This window comes from Callithrix jacchus, chromosome 11 (assembly GCF_049354715.1).
Source record: "Callithrix jacchus isolate 240 chromosome 11, calJac240_pri, whole genome shotgun sequence".
In the NCBI taxonomy this organism is placed as follows: Eukaryota; Metazoa; Chordata; class Mammalia; order Primates; family Cebidae; genus Callithrix; species Callithrix jacchus.
This window is the reverse complement of record NC_133512.1, coordinates 15,541,530-15,563,793: the sequence shown is the minus strand read 5'-3', so window position 1 is coordinate 15,563,793 and position 22,264 is coordinate 15,541,530. Positions and strand designations below refer to the sequence as shown.

At 40.5% G+C, this 22,264-nt stretch overlaps 1 protein-coding gene across 4 annotated transcripts in view; it reads left to right on the top strand.

The window, feature by feature from the left end:
- The window catches only part of SUN3 (Sad1 and UNC84 domain containing 3), a 43,990-nt gene that overhangs the window by 10,984 nt on the left and 10,742 nt on the right, over positions 1-22,264 (top strand). For 3 of the 4 annotated variants that reach the window (XM_035253361.3, XM_035253362.3, XM_035253360.3), the window contains 4 exons: positions 2,920-3,023; positions 12,834-12,874; positions 14,599-14,773; positions 15,770-15,854. In XM_035253361.3, coding sequence (XP_035109252.3) covers positions 2,920-3,023; positions 12,834-12,874; positions 14,599-14,773; positions 15,770-15,854 — 405 coding nt within the window. The remainder of the gene's footprint in view (positions 1-2,919; positions 3,024-12,833; positions 12,875-14,598; positions 14,774-15,769; positions 15,855-22,264) is intronic. The other variant, XM_017975717.4, reaches the window with a different exon arrangement.

The window sequence follows — 22,264 nt, the reverse complement described above, 5'->3', positions numbered from 1 at the left end:
AATTTTATCCAAATGCTTTTTCAGTATCAATTGAAAAAAAATTATATGGTTTTTATTCTTAATTTTATTGACATGATGTATCACATTGACTGATTTGCATATGACTAATTTGCATATGTTGAACCATCCTTGCATCCCAGGGATAAATCTCTCTTGGTCATGAAGAATTATCTTTCTAATGTACTGTGGAATTCAGTTTGCTGGTATTTTATTAAGAGTTTTTGTATCAGTATTTATCAGAGATATTGGCCTATAGTTTTCTTTTTTGTTTTGTGATGGGTCTTTATCTGGTTTTGGTATCAGCGTAACATTGGCCTTATAGAATGATTTTAGAAGTATTCCCTTCTCCTCTATTTTTCAGAATAGTTTGGGTGAGATTGGTATTAGCTCTTCTTTAAACGTGTAGTAGAATTCAGCAATGAAGCCATCACGTCCTGGGCTTTCCTTTACTGGGAATTTATTTTATTATGGCTTCAGTCTCATTACTATTTATTGGTCTGTTCAGGTTTTGAATTTCTTTCTGGTTCAATCTTGGTAGGTTGTATGTGTCTAGTAATTTGTCCATTTATTGTAGATTTTCTAATTTATTGGCATACAGTTGTTCATAGTAGCTATGAATGATCCTTTAAATCTGTGCAGTATCAGTTTTAATGTCTCCTTTATTATTTCTAATTTCATTTGTATCTTCTCTTTTTTTTCTTAATCTGGCTAAAGGTTTATCAATTTTGTTTAACTTTTCTAAAAACTTTTGTTCTATTGGTCTTTTGTATTTTCTTCATTTCAATTTTATTTATTTTTGCTCTGATTTTTATTATTTATTTTCTTCTACTAATTTTGGGTTTGGTTTGCTCCTGCTTTTCTAGTTCTTTAAGGTGCATGATTCTGTCATTTATTTGATGCTTTCCTCTTTTTCAATATAGGCACTTATAGCTATAATCTTCCCTCTTAGTACTGCTTTTGCTGTATCCCATAGGTTTTGTTTATTTCTTCAAATATTCTTTATGCCCCTTTATCTCTCTTTCTCCTCTTTCTGAGACTGCGGCAATACATATGTTCATCCACTTCATAGTGTCTGATAGGTGTCTTAGGCTCTATTCACTTTTTTCTGTTTACAGACTCAATAATTTCAATAGCTCTATCTTCAAGTTAACGGATTCTTTCATCTATCTGCTTAAATCTACTGTTGAGCCCTTCTAGTAAGTTTTTCATTTTAGTTATTCCTCTTTCAGCTTCAGAATTTATATTTGGCTTCTTTCATAATTTATTTTTATCAATATTCTCATTTTATTCATACATAATCTTCCTGGTTTCCTTTAGTTCTTTGTCCATGGTTTCTTTAAGTTTTTGAACATATGTAAAACAGTTGATTTAAAGTTTTTGTCTTGTAATTCCAGTGTCAGACTCCTCAGGGATGGTTTCTGTCATTTTCTCCTTTTGAATGGGTTATACTTTCCTGTTTCATTCCATGCCTTGTAATTTTGTAAATTGAGCATTTTAATATTATAATGTAATATCTCTAGAAATTAGATTTTCCTCTTCCCCAGGGTTTGCCTGCTGTTGCATGTTGAAGGCTGCAATCACTTCTTTGTTTAGTAACATTTTCAAACCATTTTTTAAGACTGTATTTCTTGTAATATATGTTTTCTATTGCACGATCTCAGTGGTTAGCCACTGATTTAACACATATTTCCTTGAATTCCTGAATCCAGAGACAGACAGACAGACAGACAGAAACAGAGACTGAGAGATTACTCTCTCAGTCTTTGCCGCTTGGCTCTAAGCTAGGACACTCTTCAAGGCTAAGCGAGGCCACCTAAAACTCTGACTTAGGCTTCATGTCCTGCTTATACACAATCTACAGATCCACAGGACTTGCAAGCTGGTATCTTCTTGAGGGTCATTTACGAACATGTATCCAGTCCTAGAAATGCATATTACATTCTCTCTTTTCTAGTACATGATATAGCAGTCTTTCTGAGCCCTTATTCCAGCAAGAGATTGCCTCTTTATTCATGGGCTTTGGGGTCTGTCTGCCACTTTCATCATCTACTGTCCTTTGTCCCAGTTGGCCTTGGGCAGTGTGTCTTTGAACTCTTTCAACAGATGTTGCCACCTTCTAGAAAGCTATGGGGGTGGAATAAACACAGGTCAGCTTCTGGGCCAGCTCAGGGTACCACTTGATGGGTCAAAAACCATTGCCTTGGTATTTTAAGAACAAGGTCTATATTGAAGGAATGTGAAATGCCACCACCAGGTTGGGAAATGGAAGATGGTAGTCAGGTAAACAAAAATGCTACATGCTCTGTTACTAGAAACTCGCCCCCCATCCTTAGTTATCTGGTTGCTGTAGGTTTTGGATTAGATTCTAGAGTTCCAAAAATGTTTATTCTGTCCATCTTTACCAGCTATATTTTTGTTGTTGTTGCTGATGTTCTTTTTTTTTTTGCTTTGTTTTTTGAGACGGAGTTTCACTCTCGTTACCCAGGCTGGGGTGCAATGGTGCAATCTCGGCTCACCAACTTCTGCCTCCTGGGTTCAAGCAATTCTCCTGCCTCAGCCTCCCGAGTAGCTGGGACTACAGGCGTGCACCACCATGCCCAGCTAATTTTTGTATATTTAGTAGAGATGGGTTTCACCATGTTGACCAGGATGTTCTCAATCTCTTGACCTTGTGATCCACTTGCCTTGGCCTCCCAAAGTGCTGGGATTATAGGTGTGAACCACTGCTCCCGGTCTACCGGATATATTGTTTATATGGAGGCCTGCCTCGTTGTGTGTACTATGCCACCATTTTCCATGATGTCACCCAAGTATCTGATATTCTTAACAGTAATTATTCATGTTTAGGGAAATTCTTATGAATACATGTAACATATTTTGTTTCCAGATAAACTCTGTAATCAGAGTTTTCTTTAACAGGACTCCTAAGTCATCAGTGGCTTAAAGAAACAGAGGATCCTCAGAAATCCAGACGATTATATGCCATAATTGCAGAATATGGTTCAAGGATTTATAAATATCAGGTGATGTTTTGTTAATTCATTTTGTATATCACTTACTAAAGTTTAATATGCTACAAGGCTAATCCAACTTTCAATATGTTATCATCGTTTCATACGAGAATATCTAATAAAATTAATGTAGGAAATGGAATTCTATTAAGTAGTTTCTATAGTTTGAATGTGGCCACCAAACCTCATGTTGAAATTTAGTTGCCGTTATAACTGTTCAGAAGTAGGACCTTTAAGAAGTGGCTGAGTCATAAGGGCTCTGAATTAATGCCGTTATCATTGGAGTGGGACAGTCAACTGAAGAGTGGGCTCCTAATAAAAGGATGAGTTGGGCCCCATTTCACTCTCTGTCTCATGCGTTCATGTGACCTTTCACCCTTTTGCCATAGAATGACCCTCACCACATGCCAGTCCCATGCTCTTACATTTCCAAGTCTCCAGAACTGTGAGCCAAACTTCTGTTGTTTATAAAATATCCAGGCTGTGGTGTTCTGCTATAGCAGCAGAAAACTGAATAAGACAATAGTTTCATAGCTATGAGATCCTAAAAATTCTCCACAGTTTCCCAAGAGAATCTCAAGCACAAATAAAACGGCAAATAAATTTTTATCATCAGCTTCTGCCTGACACTGAACAGGAGTTTGGCACTTCCCTTTGTCCCGAAGCTAGTTGGAGCTAAGTGGGCTTAGACTGAGGCCAGTCATTGAATGCCCTCTTTCTGATCCATCCCACCCCCAGCATTCCAGAATAAGCCTTGTCCATCCTATGCTCAGAAACTCAGAAGACTGGAGGTAGCAGAGTGGCAGTGCAACCATGCAACAGATTCACCTTGCCCGCTGTCTTGACAGAGCCAATTTATCAAGACGGGGCATTGCAATGGAGAAAGAGTAATTCACACAGAGCCAACTGTGCAGGACCACAGTTTTATTATTACTCAAATTAGTCTCCACAAACATTTGAGAATCAGAGTTTTTAAAGATGATTTGGCAGGTAGGGGCTTGGGAAGTGGCAAACGCTGATTGGTCAGTTTGGAGATGAAATCATAGAGGGTTGAAGTGAGGTCTTTCTTGCTGTCTTCTGTTCCTGGGTGCAATGGCAGAACTGGTTGAGCCAGATTACCGGGTCTGGGGTGTCAGCTGATCCATCCAGTTCAGGGTCTGCAAAATATCTCAAGCACTGATCTTAGGTTTTACAATAGTGATTTTATCTCCAGGAACAATTTGGGGAGGTTTAGACTCTTGGAGCCAGAGGCTGCATGACCCCTAAACCATAATTTCTAATCTTGTAGCTAATTTGTTAGTCCTAAAAAGGCAGACTGGTCCCCAAGCAAGAAGGGGGTCTTTTCAGGAAAGGGCTACTATCCATTTTATTTCAGAGTCAACCCATGAACTGAATTCCTTCCCAAAGTTAGTTTGACCTATTTCCGGACATGAACAAGGACAGCTTAAATGTTAGAAGCAAGATGGACTCCGTTAGGTCTGGTCTCCTTCACTGTCATAATTTCCTTTTGTCATAATTATCATTTTTGCAAAGGTGGTTTCAGCAGGAGCTATGACCAGGTCACTGCTGCTCTGTGGGAAGATGGGACAGACATATTGACCTGTCTCCACAAGTATACTGACCTTTTAACTGACAGTGACTTCAGTGACCTTAGTCAGTGGCCTTGGACCTGATTATCAGATTCATACTTCATACCCTTTTCCCTTAGGGCCTCTGAAATCGTTTGCTTCCCAGTTCCTCCAGGAACTGCCTCATTCCAATATGTCTTGCCACATGAAGTCCCAATAGGGAGGAGACTGCACATGTATGGTGCCCACAGTATTCCAGTCCAGTGAGGAAGCCTCCCCTGGAAGTTCATAGGTCGATGCCCAGGAGAACTCCCAATCTCAAAGGTGCTACTACTCACTCTGTATACGTTGAGAATCTGTGAGCCCCTAGTTTTGGACAAAAGCACAGCCGCCTGGAAACCCCACAGAGAGTGTCAACCTCAGATAGCTCCTACTCCATGAGGTTCTCACATCAAAGACTAGGACCAAGCCCATGGGAGCTGAAGCTGGCTAGCTAGGTCATCACTTGAGAAGCAGAGATGAACATACAGAGTGGTCAACAGCAGCTCCAATTATTGCCAATTGGTGCCTAAGCTTCACTGTGATGGTTAATTTTGTCTGTCAGTTTGGCTTGGCCATGGCGCCCAGATGTTCAGTCAAACACCAGTCTAGATGTTTCAGTGAAGGTATTTTTTAGATGTGATTAACATCTAAATCAATAGACTAAGTACAAAAGACTACCATCTACAATGTGGGTTGACCTCACAGTCATATTAAGGTCTTAAGAATAAAGACCAAGCTATTCAAAAGTCTGAGGCAGGAGAATTGCTTGAACCCAGGAGGCGGAGGTTGCAGTGAGCCAAGACCGCACCACTGCACTCCAGCCTGGTGACAGAGAGTGAGACTGTCTCAAGGGGGAAAAAAAGAAAAGAAAAAAGAATGAAATCCTCCAAGGAAGAAAATTTTTCTCCAAATAGCCTTCAGACTTGAGCTGCAACATCATTTCTTCCCTGGTTCAACATCAATTCTTCCCTGGTTTTCCAGCTTCAGACTTGTGAGCCCTACAGTCATTTAAGCCAATTCCCCAAAATAAATCTCTCTATATATATACATTGGCTTGGTTCTGTTTTTCTAGAGAACCCTGACTAATACACTTGTAAGTTTATCTGGCAGGTTCTGTTAAGGCCTGAATATTGGGAGCCCCTTTGCCCGCAGTCTTCTGCTGCAGCTCTTTGCAGGGATGGATTCTTTCTGAATTCCGGCTAGCTTGAATGTCTCCTTCTCAGACAGGCTTCTGTGACCACCCAAACTACCTGTGACAATACCCAGGAGGAGGCGCATCCTAGTTTACCCTTGCTTTATCTTAGGCACTCATTGATTTCTTTACCAGCTCTCTTCCTGCTTTCTCCCCTTTTAACTAAAATGTAATGATCAAGGAGCTTATCTAGAGCCTGAAAAGGTCCCCAGGTAAATGGAAGCTTAATAAATATATTCACTAACAAGTAAACAAATGATCTGAGACTAAACACATTTTTTTAAAAGCATCCTTCCCTTCTACCTTCAATTTTAGACTAACTAGCATACTCAACAGCAAACTCAACCCTTTAAAAATGTCTAGCCAGCCCAATGAGGTGGCTCGTTCCTGTAATCCCAGCATGTTGGGAGGCTGAGGTGGGCAGATGGCTTGACTCCAGGAGTTCAAGACCAGCCCAAACAACAAAAAATTAATGGGACTTAGTGGCACATGCCTATGCTCCCAGCTACTCTGGAGGCTGAGGTGGCAGGATCACTTGAGCCTGGGAGGTTCAGGCTGTAGTCAGCCATGCTGCCAGGCCGCTCGTGCCACTGCACTACAGCCTGGGTGAGATAGAAAGACTCTGTCTCTAAATAGAAAATTTCTACGGCTGTGTTTCTAAGGACAGTATTTTTCGTGAGATTGAGGTTGAGGTTGAGCTAGAGCTATGATTATTTAATTTTGACCGATGTTAACCTGGTTTTCACACAGACAAGAGCTCTGTCAGAAACCACTGAAGACTGATTGTAACTCATTTCTATGTGAGCTCTTTATAAATCCCAAACTAGATAAAGTAGACACTGTTTAGTGACTTGTTTTTATTTATTTAGTGATAGATTTTTTTTTTTTTTTTGAGATGGAGTTTCGCTCTTGTTACCCAGGCTGGAGTGCAATGGCACGATCTCAGCTCACTGCAACTTCCACCTCCTGGGTTCAAGCAATTCTCCTGCCTCAGCCTCCTCAGTAGCTGGGACTACAGGTGCATGCCACCATGCCCAGCTAATTTTTGTATTTTTAGTAGAGATGGGGTTTCACCATGTTGACTAGGATGGTCTCCATCTCTTGACCTCGTGATCCACCCGCCTCAGCCTCCCAAAGTGCTGGGATTATAGGCATGAGCCACCGCGCCCGGCTGATTTTTTTTTTTTGAGACAGGGTCTCCCTCTGTCACTCAGACAATCTTGGCTCACTGCAACCTCTGCCTCCATGGCTCAAGTGATCCTCCCACTTCAGTCTCCCAGGTAGCTTGGACTACAGGCATGTGCAGCCATGCCTGGCTAATTTTTGTATTTTTGGTAGAGACAGGGTTTTGCCATGTTGCCCAGGCTGGTCCCAATCTCCTGAGCTCAAGAGCTCAAGCGATTCCAGGTGTGAAACACTGCACTTGGCCAGGAATAGATTTTAAATATGTTCCCTTGCCTTTAGATACCTTATGATTGCAATTAATGGATGATAAAATATTCCAATGAATACTATTTTCAATGAATACTCATTTCTAAATAATTGGATTGTCTCTAATTTTTTAAATATTATAAATATAAGCATCCTATAGCTAAATCAATTTGCCTATCCTTGATTACTTACTTAGGATAAACTCTTAAAAATATGTAAAGAATATTCATAATTTTTAGGTGACCTTGTTTTCAAGTTGAATCCTAATGATCTGATACTACTTTTCAAACAGCTGGATGTATCTCCCTATATTCCACCATGGACAACAGGATACTGGTAATAGTTATGCATAAGAAGGGATCCTAAGAACACTAAATATATATTACACATTATCCTCGAAATGACCTTTCAGTAAGAGTATTACTAAATTTATAGATTAGAAAGCTGGATCAGCACAAGAAGGAAAGCAGCCTGTGGTCACACCACTGCATATTCCAAAGTTGAGCGGTCCTCCCGGAGGACCCAGATTTTGTTGAGACTGGGCCTGCCATTCAGACCAGACTTTGCTCACCGCTACACTGAGAGCAAAACTGCATTGTCACTTGAACTGCACTGTCACTTGCCACTTTCAAATCACCAGCACAGTCTTAATGCATCTGTGCTGCTATAACAAAACGCCACAGACTGGGTAGCTTATCAGGAACAGAAATGTGCTTCTCACAGTTCTGGAGGCTGTGAAGTCTGAGATCAATGCATGAGCATTCTTGTTTAATGCGGGCTTTCTTGTGTCTTCACATGGCAGAAGGTGGAAGGGCAGAAGGGGCCGAAACTAGTTCCTTTGAGCTTTTAATGAAGACACTAATTCTCTTCACATGAGTGGTGCCTTCATGACTTAATCACTCCCCCAAAGACCCTACCTCTTAATAACACCACAATGGGGATTAAGTTTCAACATGAATTTTGGAAGAGACATAGATATTCAATCAAAAGCAATCACAGTGGTGAGTTCAACACCAGTGACTTCAAATTACTTACTCCAATATTTAATAGGTTTCTATCTTAAAACCTATATTAAGCAGAAAGCTTAGCTATTTACCCAGGGCACAGTCTGCAATCACTATAGTTTGTAGGTTTCACCTTAAAGTTATATGGTTTAAAATTAGATGTCTTATGGGATTTCATTCAGAAAAAAACAATTTTAATGACCATGTAAGAAATTTGTTAACACATCATTGAATTTATCCTGGTTCAAATCACTAGAGCTGTATTCCAAGGCATAAAGCTTTGGGTCTCAGTCAACATTATCTGGAAAACAAAAAAAGCCCATAGTTATTTTTCTTTGCCAGCCTCTACCTAATGCCTTCATATCCCAGGAGGCTGTGAATTGACCGCATATGCAGTCAGACCTTACCTTAATCCATGGTTAAGATGGGCACAGGGGCTTTGTTGCTGAAAACAATATCCCTGGAGGCTGTGTCCTCTTAACAAGTGCTCTGGATATTTTCACATCTAATGAGGCTTTGCCTGATGTAGGCTTTGTTATGAGGCCAACAGCCTACAGAGAGGGATCTTTTAGGAAGAAGGTTCCGAGGACACTGAACCTCCATCTCATAGCCAGGAATGTTGCAGAAAGTAATAACTACACATAAAGCAGCCTCTAGAACACTTGGGATTTTCTTTTTCCACATTGTGGACGTGGTAAATTTTGGTCATTAGCCTGCCCCTTCACCACACCCATGTGGTTGCTGTGATCCTCTAAAACAAATTTATAGCCCACAGCTAATAACTTTCAATTTCAGGCACAAGTAGATTACAACCTCATCCATCTTTTGCTGTCTGGTTTTTCCAATCTTTATTTTCTCTTCACTTTCACTTCCTCACTTACTGTTTTCTCCTACACGTTCTTACACTGTATATGTTCCTATAGGAGAACTCACCTGAAATGCTTTTGGGAATAAGGCAAAATAAAAATGTTTTTAAAATTGTGAAAAAATTATTTCTCAAGGAACTCTCAAGTTCATTTATCAGCAAATTAATTGAGCAGTATTTTCTATACATTATTTTAAGACTGGAACAGAAAAAAAGAAACAAATTGAAAACACTGCTCCTACTGACAGGGAACTTGCTCAAACAGAATGTGAAAAGCTGGAAGTGAGAATCTCTACCAATGATAAGCTTCCAAACTCACATCCTTTGTCAAAATATAAATGTTGAAGAGAACATACAAGAAATGTAATTGTTCAGAAAAAAGCAAGGCAGTATTATTCCTGTGTGTCACACTACATTCCATTTTGACACCATTATCACCCAATACACAACAGCATCACACAAGACACAACACATTTATAGCGTGTTGCACTATTTTGGGCAAAGCAAACCAATAAAAAGCCATTCTTTGAAACAGGAAAGAAGATTAATTACTGGGGAGAGATGGGGCATTATTTCCCAGATAACACATTGATGGTCACTGTAAGAGGTTGAAAGGTGATCCCCAAAAAGATATGTCTACCTTCTGACACCCAGAACCTGCGATTGTGACCTTTACTTGGGAAAAGGGTCTTTGCAGATGGTTCTTGAGATGAAATTGTCCTAGATTACACAGATGGGTCCTAAATACAATGACAGGGGTCTCTTTAGAAGACTTACGGAGGAGAGACACACAGAGAGGAGCAGAGGAGGCCACGAAAAGGCAGAGGTGGAGATTAGAGTGACACAGCCACAAGCCTAGGAAAGCCCAGAGCCACCGGAAGTCAGAAAAGGCAAGAACAGAATCTCCCTGAGGACCTTCAGTGGAGTGTAGCCATGTGGACACGTTGACCTCACACTTCCAGCCTCCAGAACAGTGACAGAATAAATTTCCATTGTTTCAAGCCACCACGTTTGCGATCATTTGTGACAAGAGCCCCAGGAAACTCATAGGGTCCCTTCGAGTTCTCTGTTGGCACCTGAAGTGTGAGCTTTGTTGCTGCAATAAAGTGATCCCTAGACACAGAGGTGTCTGCTTCCCAGCCTGGCAGGGAGAGTATGTGGATGAGACAGAATTCTGGAAACTGCTGCTGGAATGTGGGTAACCCCCCATATGGGCACCGAGGAAAGAGACCTAAGCAGAACCCTGGCACAATTAGGGCTTGAAGAATATCTCATTTATAGTGTTAGTACTCAGTTATTTCCTTTTATATAATCCTTTATATAATCATATTTTAGTTTATAGAATTAGGGCTTAAAGAATCTCTTTATATAATCCTCTATATATAATCATATAATAGTTGATAGTATGAGTGCCTAAAGAATATTTCCCTACATATATACAATTATATCTTAGTTTATAATTAGAGGAATGCCTAGAGCAGACACAGTGCAGACCATGATTTAGGGAAAAACAGTTATACCAGGACAAGAATCCATGGCTCAGGTGGCAGCGTTCAGTATCGTAAAGATACCCGCTGTGTGGCAGGCTTGGGGCGAGAGCCACTCCTCCTGATAAAGGAGTTGTAGTACCTTGCTCCAGTTCTTCTGGAAGGCTGCCCTCAGACCGGCAATCCACCCCGGTGACTGTGAACTTTATCAGCTCTTGCTATTGTGCTGCTTGAAAAGCATCTTCCCATAGAACCCACTGGAAGCTGCCAGAAGGTGGTGGTAACCTTGACAGCTCTGTCACTACTGTGTGACTTAAAGCGTCCTCCTATAAACCTTCTTAGAAGTAGTTTGCCTGCACCCTCTTCACTGCGCATGGCCCACCTTCAAGCCTCGGTGACCTAACAGGGTGGACCCCTTACTGCACACGGCCCTTGCCTTCATGGGAACGGGCCCCTTGCTGCGCACTGTCCACCTCCTGGCCTAGGTAACCTAATGGGGGTGGACCCCATGTTTTATTGCTCACGACCCTATCACTGTCCTTAAAGATGATTCCACTCACTGCCCTTCCCCCTAACCTATACACAATAAATACACATGCTTCTGGACATTCGGGGCCTCGCCTGACTCTGCTTATAGGTGGCGTGGCCCCCTGAGCCCAGCTGCATTTTCCTTATACTTCTGTGTCCTGTCTCTTTATTTCTCAGATCCTGCACCTCAGCACAGCATAAGGCTCACCCCACGACCCTGTGGGGCCATCAGCCCTACACTGGAATCCTCCAAGATTTAAGTTTAAACCCAAAGAAACATTGCTTGAGTCAGTCTTTGTTCTCACACTTGATCATCCCTCCATTCTGATCCACATTATTTTCTTGGCACATAGTCAAAGATACTGCCTTTTAATTGATAAGCCACTTAAATACAACACGTTAGGGTAGGGGAGTTCCAGACTGTAAAGAAAGGGTTTCAGGAACCATTCCTCAATGGCCAGTGTTGACTATTTTGACTGGAATTCTCTGGGGAAGAGATCACCCTTTCACATTTGTCCTCCCCTTCTCATCAGCTTGTCCACACTCTTGTTGGCTTCTAAGCCCTTCAAGATTGGTGCCCCAAGGTGCTCTCTTTTGCCCCCCTTTCTCTGTGGGTATATTATTGACCTTCTCCAACCATCTCATGTTGGAATAGCGGTTGTGCATGTATGCATATGTGATGCTCATATGAGCATGTTTGTATGTGTGTGTGAGTGTGTGTTTGTGGAGTGTGTGTGTTTGTGTGTGTGTTTCATGCTGGGTAGAGAAAGCTGGGAATAGAGTGCAGGGCTTTGGAATGTGAGCAGACAACCACTGTCGTCTGTGGTAGGACGCACACCAGGGTAAGCTAAGGGGCACAGAGGTGCTGGCTACCCAGGACTCCACCACTGAGGTCTTTTCAGTGACAAGAAGAGGCAGCGAGGCCATTCCCCATTCCAGGCTGAGGAATAGGCAGTGCAGTAGTGCGGACCAGAGTGCTGTCTGCATTTCAGCATCCTGGATCTCTCCAGTGTTTACATTTTCACTCATCACCTCCACAGCATCCTTACAGCCACATGTTATGTCCAAACATTAACTCTACCTTTTCCTGGTTTCTTGTCTTGGTTTTGGCACCACCAAGACCATCCGTGCCAGAAATCATCCGCACCAGACATGTCACCAGTGTTAGAGAAATTTCTGCAATTTTCTGATTGTGATTGTTAACCTAACCCAAAAGTAATCACATCCCTTTCTTATTTGTAAGTGGGAGACCCCCTTCTTGTTCAGGAACAAACCCAAAGAGCCCAGCATGGCCCTCTAATGCCACCATGTGCTTCTTGGGCTTTCCCACATCCACCAGGGGCGCCTTTCCCCCTTCTCTTCCCTTCCCTCTCTTCCTCCTCCCTCTATTGTTTTCCTTTTCCAACCTCCCTCTCTCCTCCTCCTTAGACTGTGTTCAGGCCTTTACAGTCTTGAGAAACAGGAAATGATGTGCCCATCCAAGAGCTCCCATTGAATGTCACTCATTAAATAGATCTCCTTCAAATCCATTCATGAGGTACAGGTGAGGCTGGGAAAGAGGCCTCTCAGAGGATGCTCCTACGTTCCAGCCAGCACGCCTGTAGATCAGGAGTCAACGTGCTATTTCCTTTTTCTGAGAAAAAAAATACAACTCTATTTGAATAAGCAGAATTCAGAATGATTTATCTTTTTCTGTTGTTTTCAGGCCAGACTTCATATGTCTAAAGAACAACTGGAACTTTTAAAGTGAGTGAAATTTTTTGCTATGTGCCTCTTTTTGGTGTGGTTTCAAATACTGAAATGCTTTTGTACAGAAAAGTATGGGAAAGAAAAGTTACTCCCTGAAATAACTCAAAATTTCACTCCCAGAAATATCTATTATTAATATTTAATGACATTATTCCTAGCATTTCTCTATGTATATATGCAAATGGAAACAAGGAGGAAGAAAAAGAAAAAAAAGGAGATAGAAAAAATTAAAAGGTTAGAGGTGAATTAATCTACACATGCTGTATTTAGTATTAAAAATGGTACATTTATTTTTACTTGGATTTATCAGAAGAAGGAAACAACCCAAGAAAAATGGACTCCTCTCACTTATGCATATACATAATTTAAAATTTTAAACACCAAACAGTAGCATTTTTTGTACTTTAGAAAATTACTTGCCCTTTTATATATTTCCACTTCTATGGAGCATTCCTTAACAAAATACACACTGAGGTGTGCTTTCCCTATTATTTGTGATTATTAAAAATGGAAAACAACTCTATAAGAAAAATAGGCCAATGGTTAAATACATTGGAATATATTCATGGCATGAAGAATTATAAAGCCATTTAAATAATTTTAAAATAGGTTTAATGATTTGGAAGTGTAGTGAAGACACAAAATTATAAATGTGATTTTGTTACTAATTTTTTGCATGAAATAAAAACTGGTAGAAAGTCATTCAAATTTAATGGTGTTTATTTCTTCTAAATTCTTGGGGTTTTTTTCCCCAATTTTAAACATGTATTGTTTCACAAATGGGGAAAAATACTAGATAAGTAGTGCTTATACTTTTTCAGCATAAAGAACTACCTTTTCACTTGACATTTTCTTATTCTCCCTACCAGTACTTTTCAAACTGTAAACATAGAAATCCCATGCTTGGGAAGTAAAATCTTGCATGCTCAGGCAGCCAAACTGGTAACTGGTGGCTGCCCACTGGCTGGATCCCCCAGCCACCCCTTCTCTAAGGCATTTCCACCGAACTCAGGCTAGTTGGAAAGTCACTGCTCTGTACTACACTGGAAATGCAAGGTGTTCCCGATTGGAAGGAGGGTACCAGTGGGATTTAGGATTCACCTGTGTGAAATCACCCAGCTGGGGGACCAGCAAGGTTGATTGAGCCTTGCCTTCCCCGTGCAGAGCCTGGCCAAGCACTATACTAGGACACCCCCAGCCATGTGACCCCTGGAGGTCATTGTTTTATTTGTTCATTTGTTTGTTTGTCTGTTTGACAGAGTCTTGCTCTGTCTCCAGGCTGGAGTGCAGTGGCGCGATCTTGGCTCACTGCAACTTCAGCCTCCCAGGTTCAAGTGATTCTCCTGCCTCAGCCTCCTGAGTAGCTGGGACTTCAAGTGCACACCACCACGCCCAGCTAATTTTTATATTTGTAGTAGAGACAGGATTTCACCATGTTGGTCAGGCTGGTCTTGAACTCCTGACCTCAAGATCCACCCACCTTGGCCTCCCAAAGTGCTGGGATTACAGGCATGAGCCACGGTGCCCCGCTTGTCCTTGTTTTTCTTAGTGAAGTGTGATGCTTTAGACAAATGGGCATGCTCTGCTCTCCCCTCACTCAAGAACATGTATCTTCAACAATATAAAGTACCTCGCCACGTGGCGGGCTCCTAAGCCCAGCAACAGCTGATAACGGGAGCTTTACACTTTCTTCTTCTCATGCTGAGGTTCTCCTTTTGCAGGAAAGAAAGCCAGACTTTGGAAAACAATTTTCGTGAAATTCTATTTTTGACTGAACAAATAGATGTCCTGAAGGCATTGCTTAGAGATATGAAGGATGGTATGGACAATAATCACAGCTGGAGCACCCATGGAGACCCTGCAGAGGACCCAGACCACACGGAGGTCCCGGACGAGGCAAGGCGGGTTGGGCGGGGTTGGGGTGGCAGATAGTGAGGATGTCCAGGGTGACGGGGAGTGGGTGTGTTCTTCCGGTGCCACATCCACTGTTTCTCCCAGTGGAAAATCCAGTGTTGACTGATATTTGGTTGGTGTATGGAAACCCACTGTTTCATAAATGCTGTGTCACAGAGAAGACACTCTATTGCAGTTGACTTACTTCACACCAAAATAAATAACTGTTCTATTTTCCAGTTAAAGAAAAATAGAAATAACAGTCTCTGAGTTCTATACACAAAATCTTCATAGCTAGTATAGTTAGTCTAGTCAGCATCAGATTCGGGCAAAGTTATGATGGAAACCATGAACTCTATTTTGCCTCTTTCTCTTCGGCTGTCACAGCTACCTTCTTCTTCTTCCTTAATGTCTACTTGTTGAAATGCACAGCAATTTGACGCGGACCACCTGCCACCCTCCAGGCCTCGTCACTGTGAAGGTGTTACGTTTAGGCAGCTTGAACGTGAACTGTCATGTGTGCTCAGGGTGCTTTAACCCAGTATTACTCAGAGTTCGTGAAAAATGTCTAATATAAGCAATTGTGTAGTCTGTGTATAACTGCCTTGATTCCCAAATAACTCTAGAATGTTCAAGTCTTTACTGTTAAGCACAGGACACTAATGAGGGAGGGAACACAGCAGGTCACAGCATAACCTCATCTCACACCTCACCAGGAAAGCACTGTGGTGCAGTGGTTAGGGCTTCAGAAGGGGCCCTAGGTCCACCATGCTGTGTGACCTTAGGGGGATCCCTGAACACACCTTGGTTTTATTTACATCATATGTCAGAGAAGGACACTCCCAAGAGCCATGAAGACGTCATTCCAGATCCATGCACAGTGCCTGGCTCAGAGTCAGCTGATAGGTGCTCACTGCTATTCTAATTTTGCAGATTAGGTCAAAACTCGAGCAGTTGGCAGAGATTGTTAACAGAAACCTGTTTCTAAAATTTCTACAGGAAATGTCAAACCTGGTTGATTACGTGCTTAAAAAGTTGAGGGAGGACCAAGTCCAGATGGCTGATTATGCCCTGAAGTCGGCTGGTGAGTACAGAAAACATGAAAAGAGAAGCATTAAAGAAAGAATGCTCCAAGAGTGTCTCTAGTCTCTACATTTCGCTATGAGGAAAACATATTTATCTTGTAACTTCCGGGGGTGGATATAAATAATTTAGATAATTAAAGAAGAGAATAGAAATTGTTGTCCTTGAGTGCTTTCTGAGAGCAAATGTTCCAGGGAACAGGGCCTGTGCAACTTCATTAGCATGCATCTGAAAGAACCACCAAGAAAGCCAAGATGCCACAATGAAGTTGCGGAAGGCACAAAATATTAGGACATTTTATATTATTACATACTAAAATGGCTTATGCTAATCAATCTAAATGCGTTATTAGGGATTAAATGACAATGTTTAAGGGTTATATGTTCCTAATATCTTCCAATTAAGATTAATTCTTAAGGGCTAACGCTATGAATCATTAACCTTAATCTTCTCTACCGTGCCTATAATAGTCTATGGACAAGGTGTGTTCAGTTAACAATGTGGAAGGAAAGAAGAAAGGGACAGGAGGAAGAAAATATAACACACAGTAATGCTCATTTTAATCAATTGATAGTCAAATTTATGCCAGGAAAATAAATGTCCAGCTTGCATGAACTGGAGAGCATTTGGAACAGGATGATTACTCAGTCTTGTGAGCGTGTGTTTTTTTGAGAGGGTTAGAAGGCAGAACTTTCCAGAACCTGATTCCCTAAAGCGTGAGTGTTGGGATAAGATGGGAGAGGAACCATAGTTCTTTTTTTTTTTTTTTTTTTTGTCATGGTGTTCTGATACACTTGCTTAATGCTTTCTTCTTTGTGTTGATGTATTTACAACTTCCATTTTGAAAAGCCTATGTGGTGAATGCAGGCTGACGTGTAGCTCATGCAGAGTGAGGAAAAGAAGGAAAGGCTCAGGCTCCTCTGTAACCTTAGATGTGGAAACGAACGTCAGCTCTGGTTTGGGCAAGATGGAGAAAGCCTATTAAGTCCCTTCCAACTGATTATGATGAAAAATTACCTGGACAAAATTCAAAAAATAACTCCCTGAGTGGGCTGAAAAGTAAACAAAGCAGGCAGTTGGTGGAGGGGAACCAAAAACTGCAGGTGTGAGCCCTGTGGGAGTTTTCTTTTCTCTTGCAGCCTCGGCTGAGGCAGGCAGCAACTACAGAGCTGCAAACATGGCAGCAAGTTGGGCAGCTAAAACTGTGAAAAAGTCCTGTTTTTCTAGCCAAAAACGCAGAATAAAGTAGTCCTGTGAGCCAGAGTGTGGGGAGAAAGCCTGGGAAGGCAAATCTGCAGAGAAGATGCTTGTTCCCCTATCTGTTTGTGGCCAGCTTCTGGCCTCACATCTCAGCTGCCCATTCATGGGAACAGACCCGAAGCAGCAAAGTGGAGGCTTTGAGAATTTGGCAATGATGCAACAACTATGGCTCAAGTCTTAGACTAACCCCTAAGTGGTGTATGGACACGACAGGCCTGTAGCAAAAGTTTTAAGGACTGAATTGAGTCCTCCCATAAAAGGAGGGAGGACTGACATTTCTGAACTAATGGAAGAAGCAAATGAAAGCATTCCCTAGTGGATCGTTATAGGACTCAAGAGTCTTACAATATAATATTCAGCATGTCTAGGGTACAAATCACAATTACTTGACATGCAAACTCCTAGGGAAATAAAACCAGTTTCCAAGGGAAAAGACAACAGATGCCAACTCCATCCTGACACAGATGTTGGAATTGTCACACAAAGACTTGAAGCAGTTACCATAATTATGCTTTATGAGGTGAAAGTAAGTACACTTCAGTGAAAAGATACCAGTTCTTAGCCAAGAGAATAAAAAGAAGCAGACGGAATTCTATGACTAAAAAATACAATATCTAAAATAAAAATTGACTACATATGCTTAATAATAGAAAAACAAAAACAGAGAAAAGACGTAGTGAACTCACTCCTGTTCAACACAGTATTAGAAATCCTGGCCAGGGCAATGAGGCAAGAGAAGGAAATAAAGGGCATCCAGATAGGAAGAGAGGAAGTCAAACTATCCCGTTTGCAGACAACATAATCCTATATCTAGAAAACCACATAGTCTCAGCTCGAAAGCTTCTTAAGCTGATAAACAACTTCAGCAAAGTCTCAGGATGCAAAATTGATGTGCAAAATCACTAGCATTCCTATACACAAACAAAAGTCAAGCCAAGAGCCAAATCAGTAACAAACTCCCATTCACAGTTGCCACAAAAAGAATAAAATACCTGGGAATACAGCTTACTTGGGAGGTGAAAGTTCTCTACAAAGAAAACTACAAACCATTGCTTAAAGAAATCAGAGATGACACAAACAAATGGAAAAACATCTCATGCTCATGGATAGGAAAAATCAATATCATTAAAATGACCATACTGCCCAAAGCAATTTGTAGATTCAATACTATTCTTATGAAACTACCATTGACTTTCTTCATGAAACTAGATAAAACTATTTAAAAATTCATATGAAACCAAAAAAGAGCCCAAATAGCAAAGGCAATCTGAAGTGAAAAGAACAAAGCTGGAGGCATCATGTTACCCAACTTCAAATTATACTACAGGGCTACAGTAACCAAAACAGCATGGTAGTGGTACAAAAACAAACACATAGACCAATAGAACAGAATACAGAACCCAGAAATAAGACCACACTCTTACAACTATCTAATCTTCTACAAACCTGACAAAAGCAAACATTGCAGAAACAATTCCTATTCAATAAATGGTGCTGGAATAACTGGCTAGACATATGCAGAAGACAGAAACTGGACTCCTTCCTTACACCATATACAAAAATTAACTCAAAATGGAATATAGACTTAAATGTAAAAGCCAAAACTACAAAAACCCTGGAAGACAACCTAGGGAATACCATTTAGGACATACCCATGGGTAGAGATATCATGACAAAGACATCAAAAGCAATTGCAATAAAAGTAAGAATTGGCAAACAGGATCTAATTAAACTAAAGAGCTTCTGCACAGCAAAAGAAACTATCAACAGAGTAAACAGACAACCTACAGAATGGAAGGAAATTTTTGCAAACTCTGTATCCAATGAAGGTGTAATATCCAGCATCTATAAGGAACTTACACAAATTTACAAGGAAACAAAACAACCCCATTAAAAAGTGGGCAAAGGACATGAACAGACACTTTTCAAAAGAAGACACACACATGGCCAACAATCATTTGAAAAAAATCCCAACATCACAGATAATTAGAGAAATGCAAATCAAAACCACAATGAGATACCATCTCACACCAGTCAGAATGACTATTATCAAAAAGTCAAAAACTAACAGATGCTGGCAAAGTTGTGTAGAAAAAGGAATGCTTATACACGATTGGTGGGAGTGTAAATTGTTTCAACCACTGCAAAAGACAGTGTGGTGATTCAGTGGCTTAAGCCTGTAATCCCAGCACTTTGGGAGGCCGAGGCGGGTGGATCACGAGGTCAAGATATCGAGACCATCCTGGTCAACATGGTGAAACCCTGTCTCTACTAAAAATACAAAAAATTAGCTGGGCATGGTGGCGCGTGCCTGTAATCCCAGCTACTCAGGAGGCTGAGGCAGGAGAATTGCCTGAACCCAGGAGGCAGAGGTTGCAGTGAGCTGAGATCGTGCCATTGCACTCCAGCCTGGGTAACAAGAGCGAAACTCGGTCTCAAAAAAAAAAAAAAAAGACCTAATATAGAAATACCATTTAAACCATCAATCTCACTACTGGGATATCCAAAGAAATGTAAATTGTTCTAATATAAAGACATATGCATATGTGTGTTCACTGCAGCACTATTCACAATAGCAAAGACATGGAATCAGTCTAAATGCCCATCAGTGATAGACTGAATAAAGAAAATGTTGTACGTATACACTACAGAATACTATGCAGCCATAAAAAAGAACCAGATCATGTCCTTTGCAGGGACATGGATGGAGCTGGAGTCCATTATCCTTAGCAAACTAATACAGAAATAGAAAACCAAGAGCACATGTTCTCTTATAAGTGGGAGCTAAGTGATGAGGACACATAAACACACAGAGGGGGACAACACACTCTGGGGCGTATTGGAGGATGGAGGGTGAGAGAAGGGAGAGGATCAGAAAAAATAACTAATGGGAACTAGGCTTAACACCTGGGTGACAAAATAATCTGTACAACAAATCCCCATGACCTAAGTTTTTCTATGGAACAAACCTGTACATGTACCACAAACTTAAAATAAAAATTAAAAAAAAAGTAGTGAAGTTGAAGACAGATTTTAAAAAATTATGCAATTCAAAGAATGAAAAAATGTTTGAAAAAAATGCAAACAGACCTTCGGAAGCCTATAGGACACTATAAAAAGGTATACTACTCTTATCCTTTCAGTCTCAGAGGGAGATGAGGAAGAGATCAATGTAGGGCAATAATCTAAGGAAGTAATAGCTAAAAGCATCTCAAACTAGATTTTAAAAAAAACATTCAAAAAGCACAGCAAATCAGAAACAAGATAAATTCAAAGAAAATGACATGCAGACACATCATAATTAAATTGCTCAAAATCAAAGATTAAGAAAAATATTTGAAAGAAGCTAAAAAATAATCTATGATTACTACCAATTTCTTATCAGAAATAAAAGAGACCAGAAGAGAAGGAAACTACATGTTTGACGTGCTGAAGGAAAGGCTCTAGCAATGCAGAATTGAGGATCCAGTAAAAATACCTTTCAGGAATGAAGACAAAGTTAAGACATTCTTAGATGGAAAAAAATAAGAAAATTCTCTGCTAATGGATCTGCTAAAGGAAGTTCTTCAGCTTACTAGAAATGACACCAACAAGAAATGTTGGACTTAAAGAATGAAGAAAGAGCAATAGCCAAGATAAATGTGTGAGTAAAGATGAGGTGGCCGGGCGCAGTGACTCATGCCTGTAATCCCAGCACTTTGGGAGGCATAGGCAGGTGGATCACCTGAGGTCGGGAGTTCCAGACTAGCCTGCCAACATGGTGAAATCCTGTCTCTACTAAAAATACAAAAATTAGCTGGGCTTGGTGGCACATGCCTGTAAATACTAGCTGCTCAGGTGGCTGAGGCAGGAGAATCTCCTGAACCCAGAAGGCGAGGTTGCAGTAAGTCCAGATCACACCACGGCACTCCAGCCTGGGCGACAAGAGTGAAATTCCATCTCAAAACAACAACAACAAAATGTGAGGTAATTTTCTTTCCTTAAGTACTTTAAAATATGTGTGGCTGTTGAAAGGAAAAAATATATGATATTATCTGGCAGTGGAGATATGTAGATTTAACACTATGACAATCATAAAAGTCAGTGGGTGAGATTTAAGGAGCATCTATAAATGTAAAGATTTTATATAAATAATAAAACGTTAACTCTATATAAACTATGAGCTGTTTAGTATGTGCACTGTAATCACAAGAATAATTACTTAAAATTACAGAGATATGCAAAAACCAATAGATAAACAAAATGGAGGCTCGGCACAATGGGTCACACCTGTAATCCCAGCACTTTGGGAGGCCAAGACGGGCAGATCACTTGAGGTCAGGAGTTCGAGACCATCCTGGCCAATATGGTGAAATCCTGTTTCTATTAAACATACAAAACAGTTGGTCATCCTGGTGTGCACCTGTAATATCAGCTACTCAGGAGGCTGAGGCAGGAGAATTGCTTGAACCCACGAGGAGGAGATTGCAGCGAGCCAAGATAGCACCATTGCACTTCAGCCTGGGCCACAGAGCAAGACTCTGATTAAAAAAAAAAAAAAAAAAAGAGGGAATAAAAAATTTTAACTAATATAAAAAAAGGCAGGAAAGGGAAATGAAGAAAAGTAGAGAAAGTAAGAAGGGAAGAGGGTGGGGGGAAAAGCCATGTAAATTAGAAAGGAAGAAATTAAAAATGGCTCTAGTCAGACAACATGAGTGCTTGCGTAGAAAAACCACTAAAAAAACTACTAAAATAAATGAGGTTTACACGTTCAAGGGTATATATACAATTTCTATATACTAGTAATAGAAAATTAGAGAAAACTTAAAAGTAGCACTATTCATAAAGTAAAAAACATAAAATACTTAGGTATAAGACGAACAAAATGTGGAAACTGAGATCTAAAAACTAAAAAACAATAATGAAATAAATAAAAGAAGATATAAATAAATGGACAAGTGTACCACATTTATGGATTAGAAGACACAATACCATTAAGATGACGATACTGCTCAGATTTTCTATGGATTCAATAGAATCCCAATCAAAATCCCACCAGGATTATTTGTAGAAATTGACAAGCCATTTTTAAAATGCATGTAGAATGGTAAAGGGACTAGAATAGTCAAATTTGTTTTGGGAAAAAAACGAACAAAGTTGGAGAATTCACAC